The sequence below is a fragment of the Crassostrea angulata genome, chromosome 9 (genome assembly GCF_025612915.1).
Source record: "Crassostrea angulata isolate pt1a10 chromosome 9, ASM2561291v2, whole genome shotgun sequence".
Lineage (NCBI taxonomy): Eukaryota > Metazoa > Mollusca > Bivalvia > Ostreida > Ostreidae > Magallana > Magallana angulata.
The window spans coordinates 36,054,658-36,071,312 of NC_069119.1; the positions used below are offsets into that span (position 1 = coordinate 36,054,658).

At 34.1% G+C, this 16,655-nt stretch overlaps 2 protein-coding genes across 2 annotated transcripts; one reads left to right on the forward strand and one right to left on the reverse strand.

Moving 5' to 3' along the window:
* Positions 1-4,366: 4,366 nt before the first annotated feature.
* Positions 4,367-7,032, forward strand: LOC128162314 (putative uncharacterized protein DDB_G0291812). Its single transcript, XM_052825465.1, has 2 exons — positions 4,367-6,664; positions 6,943-7,032. The coding sequence occupies exons 1-2, from the start codon at positions 4,367-4,369 to the stop codon at positions 7,030-7,032; spliced, it is 2,388 nt and encodes a 795-aa protein (XP_052681425.1).
* Positions 7,033-11,008: 3,976 nt separating this feature from the next.
* On the reverse strand, positions 11,009-15,072 carry LOC128164114 (leucine-rich repeat and immunoglobulin-like domain-containing nogo receptor-interacting protein 2). The gene is made up of 2 exons (XM_052827862.1): positions 14,968-15,072; positions 11,009-13,253 (listed from the first exon to the last, which is right to left on the reverse strand). The coding sequence occupies exons 1-2, from the start codon at positions 14,978-14,980 to the stop codon at positions 12,034-12,036; spliced, it is 1,233 nt and encodes a 410-aa protein (XP_052683822.1). The 5' UTR covers positions 14,981-15,072; the 3' UTR covers positions 11,009-12,033.
* Positions 15,073-16,655: the final 1,583 nt, after the last annotated feature.

Genomic DNA, 16,655 nt, shown 5'->3' on the forward strand with positions numbered 1-16,655 from the left:
CTAGGCGCTAAGAGTTTCGTGAGATATATTTATATCACTACCTTTGATAGACATATAAACTTACAAATGTGTAATACTATGTACGGTGTTGTACAAAAGTCACCTTTATGTGTATTTATATCGGCAGCAGGCATGCCATAAGGAATCGAAATACAGTACGATGTATAAAAGCTAATCCAAATATTACGCCATTTTTTTTCTTACTTGTAATAAATCTTGCGCATATATCTTTGTACATTACTTTTTTATATCTCTTTATTCATTAGTTTCGATCTCTATTTTTAGATAGAGAGAAAATATATTTAATAAAAGAACTTGTGAGAGAGTTATTTGAAATGGTGAACTGTCACGAACTAATAAGTAATAGTTAGATCATATTAAGTAAAATTTACGCGATTGCGATGGGGCGGAGGGAGCGAAGTGACCGAGCGCCTTCTTAATCGCGTACATTTTACTTAAAGAGACTGAAGAGCTGAAAACATAATTATGTTTAAATAACTTCAGATTTACCTATTGTATTGTTAGGAAAAGAGAAATAACGTTGATTGTAATAGTTGAAATACATAGAAATCCCTTTAACATACTTAATTAAGTAATTATGAGCTGCCGGAAATTTAAGGGTCGTACAGACCGGAATAATCTTATGTCGTGTATTTGTACCATATGGACTTTGATTGACAGTAATTGACACGTACGGTGCTGAAAACTACAAGATCTTCGTCCGACTACGGCCATACGGTTATATGAGGTTAAAGGGGCTCTCTAAACGAAACACATCTTCACTTACTCGATAATTTATAAATGGTTATCCAAGTTCGGTTCATTTTAAAATGAACAGACATAAATAGTCGAATAACCCCTCAAGGGGCCTCATTTACCAAAAAAAATTTAGGTTGTAGCAACTCCTATGATAAACCCGAAAAATACATGCTTACAAAATAATTATTGTAGTTATTTTAAAAACTTTGAACAATTATTACCTGGGAGAAGTAGAAAAGACATAATTTTATCAACAAACATCTTCGCGATCCCTGCAAATGTTTTGTTTACAGTAAATACGCATGCGTAATAGTATAGATGGCTGAACCCTGTAACACGTTGCGATGTAAATATGTGATAGGTTATACGTAATTATTAATTTTAATGACATGATTAGATTTATATCATTGAGAACTTTGTAATTTTCTGAAAGTTTATACATTCATGAGTAGTACAAAAATACCGAACCCGATCGGAAATTTTTTTCAAGTCATTATTTTGATAAGATGCGCCGTTCTGTCTCTTTAATATGATCTAACTTACTTAGAACATAAGCCACTTTTTCATTGGCTGATTTAAAGCTCTGCTCCAATCGAACATTATCTCTTTTTAGTTTACGGCTCTCCTAGCTGTTAATCGAATCGTGACGTCGCTGTGAACATCTTATAGAATCCTTAAAGATTAAAATCATTACTTAATAGAATATTCAGCGACTGCTGATTAAATACAAAAGTGGGATATGTTCTCATAACCATAGCAACTCATGATAGGAATATGAACCACGTTAAGACTACTGTACAGTTCCTAAGTACCTAAGTTCCTAAGACGGCTTGCTGGTGAACAAACTGGCCTCAGATTATCTTGAAAATGTTTAGGCTATAAACTATTTGTCAGCTAAGAAAAAAAATATCAGTGTTTTTGTTTTAAATTGTAGATTTTTTATAATACTAAACATATTTCTTCTTATTAAGCTAAGGAGATCAGTATGATAATGCAAACATGGTCATGACCGCCGTATGTAATCATGACTGTCACGATAACAATTCTCGTTTACACTGAGAAAAACTGTTGCCATAGTTTGTCATCCTGTTGTTTTGCACTTTTTCTTGAAATTAAATGCAAACCATTACACAAAGCTCTTACAGTTTCTGGTGAAACGTTTTACCTAATTCCCACATGAACGATGAGTGAACGGTGACCACGTTGAGCGAAATATGCCTGAACACTGAACGGAATTTGGTGAGCGGTGTGAACAGTTAGCGCACTCAGTTTTGTTTGGTTCAGAAATTTTGCCAGAGCAGTTTCTTTCGATGTAATGCATTACAATTTGGGTCAAGGATTAAAAACTTAATTGAGAGCTAAAATTATCTAGTATGTGATAAATAAACTGTAACGGATCATATATATATACATGTAATTAAGTATACTCATTTTGGTCGATGATTGCTAGATTTGATGAACTCATAGTGTAGTAACTTATAAACTTACAACGAGAAATAAGATCATTTCAAACGCTTAAAAATAAAAAAAACAAAAATATAAAAGAAATCAATTTTATTCAATTTCGTGTTTTCAAAAATGTACATTGTAGCATCGATACAATAAATACCAGGATTATAGCATTGTTGGATTTTTTCCCAGTAGAATATCATGATGCATAAAAGTAAACAGAGTTCATGGAATCGTTATGGAAATGCCGCACTTTAACATTTTCAGTAAGTCTTGGCTTTTTTTAAAAGTTTTCTCTCAAGTTTCTGTTGTTGTCATGACAAAAGGAATGAGTAATCATTCTTTGAGTATTACGTAGTGATATTTTTGGTAAGGGCGTGAACGCGCGTTACACATTTGTATGCACGCACCGCTGCAGTTATGAGACTACCTCTATATCTTTCTAAAAATAATGATTCAATGCTTAGATATAAAGCACTGATAAAAAACATTTTTTACCATTTTCTTTAACAAAATATGCTATCATGCATATTATAAATTAAGATCTTAAACCTTTTTTTCTCGATCATCACAATAAATTTAAGAAATGACAAAACGCCATTAATCTGTTTATATAAAAGCAATTAAATCAATTTAATTCATTGCAGCAAATTTGCCATTTCTAGTATAAACGTATTACATATGTGCATAAGTAAATGAATATTACCTATTCAAAAACTATAAACCAGCTATGTTATACTATTCATGCATTATGTGAGAACCAAACAAATTAGTGACAAACGGACAATAACGCCGTGTGTAAGTTAACAATTCCGAGGGACTATACACTGCTAATGGAGTGACGCGGTCGCGCCATGTTTATGTACCACTGCGCGCCTCGAGCGGCCATGTTAAACATTCCCCAAAACAAGTGTTTCCACTCTGATAACCTACACCGGTGACAAGATATCCATAGCGTTATTTGTAGTTATCATTGCCTACTTCTCTACTAACTAATTGATTTAACATATCACTAAATGTGTAAAATATGCTACTTAGTAAACATACCAGGATTGTCAAAAGCGGGCAGAACGGGGTCTTGTATACGCTTTGTTTCTTTTGGAAACAACGTCCTGGTGATTGGATCGCAATTTATAAACTTTATAATGTTATATAATGTTGGATAATGCCTTAACGTCTCGGGGTAAGTCATATTTATCTATAATTTCAAAGCAGAGATCGTTACAAATTCATTTTAAAAGTTGTCTGATCAATTTACACGTATCGCATGTAACAATCTTTGAAAAAAATTCTTTGACGATTTTTTCAAAATTCAAGCAAGAGCTACAAATTTTAATTAAAATCATTTCTTTTTTCATATGTGCATTTTAACCCATTCCTCTTGCAAATACCTTTGTTTCAAAAAGAGAGGGAAAATGCTTCAATTTCATATAATTTAACAAAGATTAATATTTTCTGCAAGAGAATATTTACCCGATGCATTAGGTTTTGTGAATTTGTTTTTAACAGTGAAAATAATGGTTTTCTTTACATTTCCTTAAATCTTGTATATAATCAATACATCTATGCACATTATTTCTTTCATTGCATACAAAACTAGAACTAGCAGTCTGTAATTGATGTACAATTTACTATTGTTAAAATCATGAATAATTAATTCAGGTTTTTAATTTTTAGATCCGGCATAGCCATGAACACAAGAAAATTATTCTTAATTTCTCTTGTTTCGGCGGGGATAATATTTTCTGTGTCCTCTGTTCAACAAACGTTTGATGTTTTCGTAGCTTCAAATCGAGGCATTTCGCAGCCCAAACTTTCTTATCTAGTCAGACAGACTGTCAAACCTCCAACTGCTCTTCGCAGAGAGAGGGGACACAACACGAATGATATTCCTCAGAAAGCGAATAATTTAATGCCACTGCCTACTGTGGGCTCTAGAGTTCATTTTAGAAGGAAAGCGATGAAGAATATGTTTAACAGTAATTTAAATTCTGATGGAGTGTACAGTTATAACAGCAATAGCGAACAGCATCTAGATGCTACACCAAGGTCAAAACAATCTTCATCTGGAGCGAAACGTGCTTACATTGACTCGTCCTCTTCGTCGTTTTCGAATCGAAACGTTCGTAGCAGTAAATCGCGAAGTATTATCGCAAAAATGTTTAAGAAAATCCGAGGATTCCGGGACATAGTGCCTCCAAACAATCGGCTCCAGAGATCACGTGATATTTCCTCGTACTGGCCGGATATAGCAAACGACAAGCTTCAGCCCATAGGTAATGATGACGTATATCAGGAAGAGGACTTCCGGGTGTTTAGAGGGAATGGGAATGTCTTTCTTCCTCCTACGTCTACATCTGGACCTGTCATGTACACCGAAAGTACTCAACCCCCCAGGACTAGACCTGCTATATACACTGAGAATACTCAACCCCCCACAACAAGACATGCTATATATACAGAAAGTTCTCAACCCCCAACAAGCAGACATGCTTTTTACACCGAAAGTACTCGAACCCCAACAACTCAGAAAGACAGGATAATAGCCACTACCCAACCTTTTGTTGTTACAAAAGAGGAGGAATCAGTTACAAAAACCATTGCAAAGGAAATTGTTGGGGAACACAAAATTGAGACTTTTTCAGGTTCTGATAAAAGTCAGCATAAACTTCCTATACACTATAATGTTCTTAACCCGTTCACAGAAAGTGTGCCAGATAGAAGCTCCTCGCAACCCAGTATAGCTACGAATCCAAGGAAAAGCAACGACTCTCAAGATCTGGTTGTTTCCTTCGTAAAATATAACAAGACTTCGTTGTCTAATTTCAGTTTCGAAGACAAGAAACTATCAGAAAATATCAAAGATATCAACATTCAAAGCTCGATTGACGAAACTTTGAAAGGAAAGAGAAAGAAGTCCAAGGAACCTGTACATATCGTGATTCACAAGTTTCCATACAATATTTCAGATGATTTGTTCAAAAAAGGAAACAAACGATCTAGAGGGAAGAAGCATATCAACCATGGACAATTGTATAAGCATTTACTTCAACTAACAAAACCAATTCCACTTAATCAACTCACAATCAAAAGAGCAGGGGTACAAGTTTTAAATAAAAACGAAAACGTAGTCAATAGATATAAACAAATTAAAAAAACAACACCATTAGGGAGGGAAGAGGAATCTATTTCAACCAGTACAACACCAGAACACCAAAAAGTACAAGAAATAAATGTTTCTTCTAGATTTAACTCAAACACAGAAACTGAATCAACGACAAATAGTGTTGTTGATGTAAACATCCGTAACACAAGTAAGTCGGACAGAAAACAAGCCAATAACGCTCAAAATAACAAATATATATCTAAAGTTAGCACCTCGAGGTCACAAGAGAAGTCAAACACTGGACACAGACCTACAACAATTTCAGCCAAAACTATCGACTCTACAGTGTTTTCAGAGGAATTAAAATCTAAAAATAACCCATCACTTTCAACCATTAAGAAAAAAGGGCACACAACAGGACCAGTTTTCAAGCCATCTTCTTCAACTAAATCAAAGAGTACCCGCCGACTAGACACAGCCTTTCAACGATTTGTGACTACAAATAGTCCAAACAATCAGGAAACTACAGTTCAAACAACAATGCTCTTGACTACTCCTAATCGGCATAAAATCAGTTCTACCCAAATTAATAACACAACAGCTAAACCAAAAACATTAAGTGCTGAAGAAATACTGACAACAAATGAAGAAGTAACTGTATCAAATAGTGTTAAGAACGGTCCTGAAACATTTTCTGCAGTTTTGTCGGCTGGAAAACAGGATGAAGTAAAAATGGCTCATGTCGTTTCGACACTGGACGATAATGTAAGAAAAAATGTCGACAAGACCATATTACCCTCGAACACGACTGTGAAAGTTAACGAAACACAAAATAATGCAAACAATACTTTCTCGGGAGGAGATAGTTTTGATCTGGATGTCATGAGTGATTACATTGAAGAATTCGTTCATTTGAAAAATGCAACAAAAAACAAAAACCACAGATACGTCAACGTAAACAACGCAGAAGGTTTTGAAAAACAAAATGTAGTAGGTATTAAAATTGAAGAGGAGAAACTGAAACTTCTCACTACAAAAATAGAGAATAAAAAGAGTTCGTTCGATGATTTTAAGATGACTAGTTTGAGAGGTAATGGAGGTAGCATGTCACCAACAAAGACAGATCCTGCCGAGAACATCTTAAAACATACACAGTCAGCTTCTCAGCAATCGACAACACCGCCAGTAAAACTAACGACAGAGGTGTTGCTATCTCAAGTAAATGCAACCAAGAACGAAGATTACCTTACAAAAGGAATAACTCCAAAGCCCATGAATGAAGCTGTACCTAAGAAGAACACAATTAAAACATTTTCTGATAAAGCACCTCCTGCTGTGACAAATGCAACTGTGGGCATCTTGAGTGGTGTTACAACAAGAAAGACAAATATAAAAATCAAAGATAAAAGTGTTGTTTTAGATCCAAAAATTAATAACGGCGTTGATATTGTTAAGGAAAAAGAGCAAACAAATGAGTCAGTGAATAGCACAACAGAAGATGGAGAGCAAATTGACATGCAGTTAAAGATTTCGGATAGCCCTGCAAATCAAACAACAATTATCACAACTGCAAAACAAATTAATGAACCTGTACCTACAAAGCACAATATTAAAACGTTGTCTAATAGAGTACCTCCTTCTGTGACAAATACAACTGTGGGTATCTTGAGGGATGTTACAAGAGGAAGGAAACACGTAACAATCAAAGTCAAAAGTGATAAAAGGGTGATCTTAAATCCAAAAATTGAAAAGAGTGTTGATATTGTTCATAAAAAAGAACCCAAAAATAAGACAGTGATTAGCACAAAGGAGAATAGAGAGCACAATGACACGCAGTTGAAGATCTTAGATAGCCCTGCTAATAAAACAACAATTATCAAGGATGCAAATATTACAACCACAAAAGGCTCCTTCTTTGATGACAGGAAAAATAATCTAGCATCAAATGATTCCAAAATCCCTAGCAATTTTCCAGCTACTACAAAAAGAGGCATCAGAACCAAACAGCAGATTAAAAATCAACACAATCGAAAATCAAAGAGAGAGAAAACACCTAATATCACAAAAAATGAATCACATAATTCAGGCAAAGTCAAAAATTTTAAATTGAATGAGAGAGGGAAGGATAAAAGTCTTACTGAAGTCATAGCTGAAAAGAAAAATAATAGGTCACCATCTTCTTTAGACATAACCAATGTCGAGGAAAGAAATGAGAAAAATTTCGAAGACAATTCAGTGAAAAAGCGAACAAAAATACCTGTAAAGAAATTACAGGTCAAGCAATTCTCAACCAAAATCAAAGTTACAAGAAAGAACATTGAAAGAATGAAAAGCAAAACAAATAAGAGTTCCTCAAGAAAAACAAAAACTGAAACAAATGTAAAACATGACATTGGACAGAAAAATATGTCGCTTATCAATGATCTATTGGTAAATAATGCGTCTAAAACGAATGATCTCAACGTAAACACAAATGCTAAATCAGAAGCAAAAACTAAAAATGTAAAGTTGCAGGAAAGACCTGTAATAAATGCAACATCCAAAACATCTTTGAGCAGAAGCAACAAAAGTAGGCAGAACAGATTACCAAATAGGAAGAAAAACAACAAATCTGAAAGCAAACCTAACCAAAGCAAACAAGTAAATAACTTGCAAGATAAAGCATTGCCAATAGATGTTTTTCGAGAAAGCGATTTCTCTCTCAAAACTAACGCATCAGTTGTATCAGAAAACGAGAGAAAAAAGTTGAAAGATAGACGAAAAACACCAAAAAAGGCAGAAAGCAAAGAAATCAGAGAAATTGTCAAAGGTTCCCAAAAGAAAAAGAATGACATCGACATACCTGAAATTGAAAACAATTATAAAACATCACGAAAAAAATCTCTACTGATCAATAAAACATCTAAAACCCCACAAGACAAAGGCATGAAACGTGGAAATATTAGAACTGTCGAAATGAATGCACAAAATGTATTGAAAGATGTCTATAAAAATTTAAAACGAAAGCAGGAGGAGGATAATTCATTGGTGAAAACGAATAATATGGCTATATTAAAAGGTGAAAACACTGAAAGAAACATTTTACAAGGACAAGAAATATCAATAGAAACTAACACTGAGAATAAAAAACGGGCAAATGACACAAACGTTTCAATAACATTAAGGAAAGCACCTAAAACAATGCGTAAAAATATTTCGGTAGAAAAACCTTTGCAAATTACAGAAAAAAGAGACAATAACAAAAACATCAAAGTGAACATGACAAGCTTGTCTCCAACTTGGAAACAAGACAGTGCATTCAACAAGACAGTCAGGGTTGAAAAAGAAATCCACACAATACATACAAAAACGGGCGCTAAATCTTCGATGGACAATAAAGGGAAAAATCTTGGTTTCTTAGAAAAAGTGAAAAATGCAGCAAACAAAAATCTGTTAAGTTTAATGTCGAATACTACTTTACAAAACAACACATCTACGACAAAAGTAGAATCATCTTCAAACTTACACTTAAATATATCCGTTGACAAGCAATCGTATAAATCAAATCTTTTTCCAAAAACCAAGAAGGCATTTAATGTTCAGGTGAAAAAAGACCAAACCGTTCCTGAAAACATCACTGCGTTTAAGATAGGAGCTTCTAGTACCAAAGGGTCAACTTTCAGGCCAATACAGGGGACCCAGATAACAGCTAATGTTAGTATGGATGCAACTGCAAATGTACCGAGAACTAACATTAAAGAAACGGTTAACACTGACACACCAAATATAAACAAGGATAAAAATGCAATCAAGAAATCCATTTTGGCAGTTATAGTTCCCACTAAAATGCACATGACAAAAGTTGATTCGACAACCCCATCTTTATTTGTGCTTTCCCAAAGTGACGCGACGCCGTTTACAACAATCTCTACAAAACAATCAAAAACGCCAGATAGAAAGTCAAAGAAGAAAGTGGAAGGCAGGCAACACTATGAAAAATCGCCAGAGAGAAATCAATTTATCATCAAAGATGATCTTGATAATAACTTATCGATTGAAATACCTTTGGATTTAGTAACAACAACAAGACCAAAAGTGAATGCTTTGGACATATCAAACGAAGTATTGGTTCTAAAACTAAGTAGTACTAAAGTCAAAAAGGAAATAGACCGCAAGCCTGATCACAATTCTGATAAAAGAAGCGACATCAAAGTTGTATCAAATACACCTAAAATCCCTACAAATCGTTGGCCAACAAAAGAAAAAAATGTTGGATTGAAATCTAGGATTGATGTGAAAACACGCCAAGCACAGAAAAGTTCAATGATAAAAGATTTGAAGCAACTGATTCCACCACCTCCCCCTGTGATCCCCACAGCAACTGTTGCTACTGCAACCGAAAATATAATTCGATTTATTGGAAAGGCGTCCGATCTCATTAAAAAATTGAATGGTAAGAAACATGATTTGCAAGATCTGATGTCGCACAAAAACATGGGTCATCTGGATGGAAATACAATACAACCAGTTTTCAAACTTTCGAAAACTGAGCAAAAAATTGATTTGATTACGTCAAAGGACACTACGTCGTTTCCACCACTGCAATCTTCAACAACACCAGAAAACGTAGATGGTTCTGATAAAGACCTTGGCAAAGGACAAAGAATTTCTGCAATCTTTACACGACCCGAGATGGATGTTGAAAATGGGATCAGACCGTCTGCATTTGATTCCAGGTTAAATAATGTTTATGACTTTGACGTACCTGGTGGAATTTCTGCTAAAGATGTCAACGGCAAATCTTCACCGAAAGGCAACCAACCTTTTGTAGAATGGTTAACTCGTGGAAAAAAAGGTCAAATAAAAGACATACCACCTGAGATACTCACAAAAACTAAACAAGTTCCTCGCCGGAAAGTTTTAGATCCTTCAAACAGCTCCATTCCCGATATTCTTAAGTCCAATTTGGATTCAAAAACATATTCGAAACCTAAGATGCCATTCATGAACCCTTTGAGAAATTTGCAAAAATATCCACACTCTGGATCCTGCAACTCATCTTTGGGGAAAGAAGAAATTATGTCCCTGGCTGTTAATGTTCTTCGTCTTCTTGTGTCCAATCTAAAATTACAGCAAGCACTTCAGCGTTCACATGAACACATTGTATCGACACAATTCCACAGTAGGAGATATCTTTTGATACCGTTGCCCGAGGACAGTAAAAAAGCAAATACGACCAGCCAACAGTTTTATCCAAAGATAGGAAAATACACTTTACCTTTATCTAATTCTCTACAACATCAGATCGAGACTTTCTTGAATGTAAGTTCATTAAATGCAAACCTAGCTTTGTCGCCTCTTGTCAAACGCCAGTCTCTTCAGAGTGATAGAAATCAAACGTTGACCAGCCACGAGCATGAGGAAAATGTTATTCAGAACAGAAAACCTGGTAAACTCATATCATATATTACAAAGAGAAGACAACTTCATCACAAAGACTCGAAAACAGTTTTTGACAAAATAGATCAGTTTTCCAAAAGAGACAACATGCAGTCGAACGCTGAGAATCTTGACGGTGGGACACATTCTGTTGATGACAAGAAAAGAGTCTCATCCAAAGCTCGGATACAGTTTCATTAATGACATCTTGTGAGAAACAACTTTTTACCGTCAAACTGTACCTCGAATTCATTTACGAAAATTTTGTTAGTCTTGTTTCTTTTCAAATTGAACATTATATTTTCTTCGTTTTGTAACGGAAAAGAAAGAAAATATTTTGAGCTTATTTTTTATTATTTTCTATTTCAATGTGAAATTTATGATTTGCGGAAGTGTTCTAAGTACCAAAGTTTAAATATCATAGGATTCATCGAAAGATGTAGTTGTGATTTAATTAACATACTAGGAGAATTCAATATGCATTGGACTTTCTTCCATTCGTTTGCATTATAATCATTTGGTTTGGTATGAAGTATATCATTAAAACATTGAACTTTGTGGATCTCGTATATGTATATTTTGTCAAATAAAACTATTTGAAACATATTTTTGTCATTTACATATTTATTCAATCTAATCATTCAATAAGTATATTTTAGGAAAAAAGATATTGGATATACAACCATGTCTACTACTGTAAACGTACTACATTTGGCTGTGTATTCTATTTTAGCGCTTTTAGTGGAACGATACTTCCGCTAAATCAAGTACATCGCTAAATGCCATGCATAAATGTATGAGAATAGTCACATTCAGGAAAACGCTAATTCAAATCCACGCCAACTTGTTCAAAAACCAATTTCCGCCAAATATCGTACACCCAAATATAATACGTTTACAGTATTTATTTAGTATTGAAAAACCTTTTAAATAAGAGAAAAAACAAACTATTTTGGCTTAAACGGTCTAACTTTTAAATATTTTCACGCCAAACATTAAGAAGTAATTACACTACAACTATGATCTACATCTAAATTCAGATCCGCTTATACCGTATTTATTTCATAATCATTACGGTCACAAGAGTTCGACATCCTCCAGCTTATCGCAATAAAAGTGTTACGTAAATATGTAATATTAGATGTTTAAAACTGCAAAAGAAGCTCTCTCTCTCTCTCTCTCTCTCTCTCTCTCGTGATAAAAAAATGCAAGATCAGTACATTCAAAAATAGATATACAAAGCGACAAAAATAACATTATGCGAAAATGAAATGATTAAGAAGTTACTGAAAGCCTTAGCCTTACTGCAGTGATAAAACAACAAAAACTGTCAGAATTGGCAACGCGAAAGTAGATCGGGCGAAGTTTCCTCCATTTCCGTCCCGCGATTCCTGTCCGGTGGGTTCGTTTCCATCTGTAACGGCAGGGCTTGTTTCCGCTGCCATTGGAGATGGTGCTGATATCGTTGACGTCTGTTTGATTCCGTCTACAGTGTTTGCTCGTCCCGGTGTAGAGTTTTGTGAGGAAGCAAGGGAGAGTAAAAATGTAGTGACGGCGTTTTGCGTTGACGTAGGAAAGGGTGTTGTGGATGATGTCATAGGGACTCTTTGAGAGGAAGCTACAGTTTCTTCATGCATGTTTAAGGTTGATGATCTGGTCTTTGTCGTCACTTTCATTGTAGGTATTTTGTCTGTGGTCGAATAGCACAGAGATTTGTGTTTCTGGTTCCATTCCTGTAGACTGAGTTTCTGGTCTTTGTCGCAGTAATTTATGCTGATGAAATCGGAAAAGACGCGTCTCGCAAAGATCCACGATATTTGACAGTCACATGTCATGACGTTTTTGAAAAATATGGGTTTGGTATTCAGGTCAAAAACTTGCGGATCAACGTGACCAAAAGCGTTGTTAGAAAAGTCGAACATTTCGATTGACGAGAATTTTGTAAAACAGTTTTCTCTCACGACATCGACGACGTTTGTTTGGAACTGAAACGTTTTTGTTTCTCTGACGTCACTAAATGACGCAGTACTCAATTCTCCAATGTTGTTACTCGAGCAAACAATCTGGTCATTTGCTTTAAGGGATGAAAATGCACGAGACTGGATGACATCAATTGAGTTTTCGCTTATGGTCAGTGACGAGACGTTGAGATTCAAGAAAGCCGAAGTTTCGAATCGTGTAATGTTGTTTCTTTGAAATTCTATGTCGCTAATATTATGCAGGTTCGTAAATGCTAAAGAGGAAACATTTTCTATGGTTGAGAATCTTATATAAACACTTTGGATTTGAGGTGCTTGCGAAAAGGCGTTGGCGGGAATTGACCTCAGGTCGGAATGAAGAATTTGGAGTTGGCCAGTTGTTTTCGGGAGAAACATAGGAAATGTTTTCAATCGATCGCAGATGACATTGGTTTGACCTGTGCTGTCATCATATGAACATCGACACGACCTGGGACATAAAAATGGCGTGCTTGCGTTGGTTAATTCCAATATCAGAAACGTGAAGAAAGCTGCTACGAACACTAAATAAGAGAAAAAATGTTGAGGATTAACATAATTACAAAATAAATTGTTGGAGATAAACAATTTGATATCGAAAATCGCCGGAGATATGAAAATTTTAAAAAGGATAAACAAAAGTAAAATAAAAATCGGTGGAGATAAATGAAAGAATAGAAATATTGTTACCGTTGGGGATTAGCAAAAGAACATATTTCAACAAATTTATCAGCATAGTTACCGTGTTAAGGTGAATACGTGCACCATGATTTATAATGTCATCAAATTTAAATATAATTTAGAACACCGGGTAAATGGAGATATGAAAGTTTGTCAATTTACTAAGACCTATCTGATTATTGAAGAAATGAACTCATTGTCTACCCAAGTTATACTCGCATGACCTGGGTTGGGGCAGTTTACGCTTTATAATCCGCGAAGCGCATAATAAAGTAGCGTAAACTGCTCCAACCCAGGTTATACTCGTATAACTTGAATAGATACTGAGTTCATATCTTATAATTTAATTTTATGTAATTTACTGTACAAGTTGAGTGCGTTTTAGTTTTAAAAATGATAATAATCTGTTCAAAATTCAAACGTAACGTCAAGTGGATTAGTACGTTTTTGACGTCGGTGCATTGTGACGTGTGTTTTAACGTGCAAACCAGGTATAACTAACTTTTTCTATCCAATCAAATGCCGCGTTACAACAAGAATTAAATTATTCAGATATAAACAAAATTCTATAAACTTATACTTGATTACAGTCTGCTTAATTTTGATAATAATTGCTATTTGAATTAATGTATCAATGATTTCAGAACGCCCTCATACTCGGAATAATCAATTACTAACAATTTGCTATATCAACATGTATGTACATGTGCAGACATTGGAAAATTAATTTGCATTTAATTCAGGCTGGATTTCTTGAGAGATTTTAATCTCATTTATCTAATTATTTATTTATTTATCTATCACATGTTTATTTTATTTTTTTAGGATTAATTGGTTAACTTATTTATGTTCATTTTTCAAAACTACATAAGGAGTTTAAATAAATGATCGCGGTACATGAAGATACGTGCTTTTGATACATATCCTTTTCAATTTTATGTTAAGATACCTAAGTATGTATATATTATGATATTTTTTCATTATTTCTCTTTATTGTTATTTTGAGGAAATTGTTCACATATTGTATTGTATCAATAAATTTTCATTTCCCAAAAAATCTTTTTTTTTCTTTTTTTTTTCTTTGTCGTCTCTGTCAATACTGATGAAATAATTTAATAAAACTTTCAACTTTTTATTTTGTCCACATGCACAATCATTAACAAAAGTAAACCTTTATGAAACATTTCCAACACAGTAAAAATAATGTATCAAAACTTAAGGTCAGAGTTTTGATTTAAAGATTTGAATTGATAGAACGCGTTTCATTGCCAAAATCTAAATGGAATTTTAGGAGAATAGGTGATCGTGGACATTTTTACATAAAAGGTGTGCTCGGTCTGTTTAAAGATTTTAGAAAACGTTCAAATTTTGGGTTAGAATGTAGGGATTTTATTTGAACATTAAATAAAGGTTTTATAACTACATGTAAAAAAAAAATCAATATTTTCAATTTAAAGTAAATATGATGGGTGATTGGTTGACCACCTCTCTTAAAGTACGCAGTGCGTGTCCGAGTTGGAAACAAACTTATGGTAATATAAAGTATTGAATACTCACTATTCAGATACATCCGTATGAATCCTTTCCCTGTGAAACAATGAATTTCTCAAAGTTCTCATGGCGTGCCCAAATCCTGTTTTTATGACTTTTCTGGGGAGAATTATTTAGAAATGCATTTGTTATCACCAGTGTTTGGTCGTTTGTTTTCCTTCTGTTCCAAATTCACCTGTTAAGAGCTTTCTTTAGGGGTATGAGAGAAGGATGAAAAGTCTTAAATTTACCGCTTAAGAAAAACAAACAGGAAAACAGAGATAGTGGGAATCCGTAAAATAATCTATAGAGTTTTCATGACATTTATAGGTCTGGGTATAATACGTGCGACTGGCGTTAAGATTTAAGTTTCATTTATTGGGTAGGCTAAATTGTTTAGTTCACGGTTACATATGTACAATTTATTGATCTTTCACCATCCCTCCTCCAATACACGGAGAGAGAGAGAGAGAGAGAGAGAGAGAGAGAGAGAGAGAGAGAGAGAGAGAGAGAGAGAGAGAGAGAGAGTCGCAACAAATATTGAAATTATAATCTAAAAAAATCAAAAATGCAAACCTTAACTCATCAGCAATAAGAAAGCGATATTTTTTTAAACGTAGTCCATCCATAACTATCATATTTGATATCTAATAAATTGCATGTTTGATCATTGCAATTTAGTGTGATTTTAAGGGTTTTATTTATTAATAAAGATTCACCTTTGAAATTCAAAAAAAAAAAAAATGAATATTAACAAATTAACCATCTGTTGAAATCAACATTGAAGTCTATGGGGAAAATGCATTTTTAATTTTTTTATATTACAAGTAATTTTCTCACATTCCTCTTGATAAAAAGTTGCAAAAGCCCTCCCTTTCTTCGAAAATGCTAAAATAATTCATAATCTACCATACATATTTTCAGAAAATGATTTTTTTAAAAAATTTTCCTAAAGGGCGGACAACTCTTTAGAAATAAGTTCAGTTTGGATTATGTCAGCCTCATAAGAACTTTAAAATACGTATTTAATATAGTACAGATCAATCAAAATTGTTAAACTTGCCTGAGTTATGGATGGACTACCTTAAATTTATTTTGTTGTTCATTGACAGTGGCGTAGCGCCCTTTACGCAACAACGCCAATGAATACACAAAATTTTGCAAAGCATAGGTCTTATGATTTGAGTTTCCTATTGTTTGCACGTAAACAAATCGTATTGAGACTCCACTGAATTATAATCTGCATATTTAGTATTCAGTTCTCATCGTAAACCATGCAATTACTACGATTCCGGAAAATACCGTCATTATCACATTAATTCATAAAACGCCTATTATCTTTAGTCATATGCAGTTGGTTTCCGCTGGGGTATCAGTGTTTCATAAATAATTACAGATTCTTTTAAAATTCAACACTTCCCTTACACATACAGTATGTAAAATTGTAACATTTTGAGACAATATCTCATCACCAAAGGCCTGTAAATCTAAAAGCTAAAAGCTAAAATCCAAGAGCATCGGGGGTCTTGAAATTTTTAAGAAAATATTCGAAGAGTACCAGGTAAATAATGTTTGTCTCGGAATTCAGCAACTTTTGTTCATATTTATTGGAATCATAATACTTAAAAAATGTAATATTTTTAAGGCTGTTTTGTCATTCAAATAACATAAAATCCAGGAGCTCCCAGACCCCCTACCTTTTTTTGAATACAGTA

Bases quoted from the DNA above. Each gene is read 5' to 3' on its own strand.
- LOC128162314 (XM_052825465.1), top strand. From the start codon at position 4,367: ATGTTTAAGAAAATCCGAGGATTCCGGGACATAGTGCCTCCAAACAAT. The intron at 6,665-6,942 runs GTGGGCATCTTG...GTTGTCTAATAG, and splicing joins CTGCTGTGACAAATGCAACT to AGTACCTCCTTCTGTGACAA.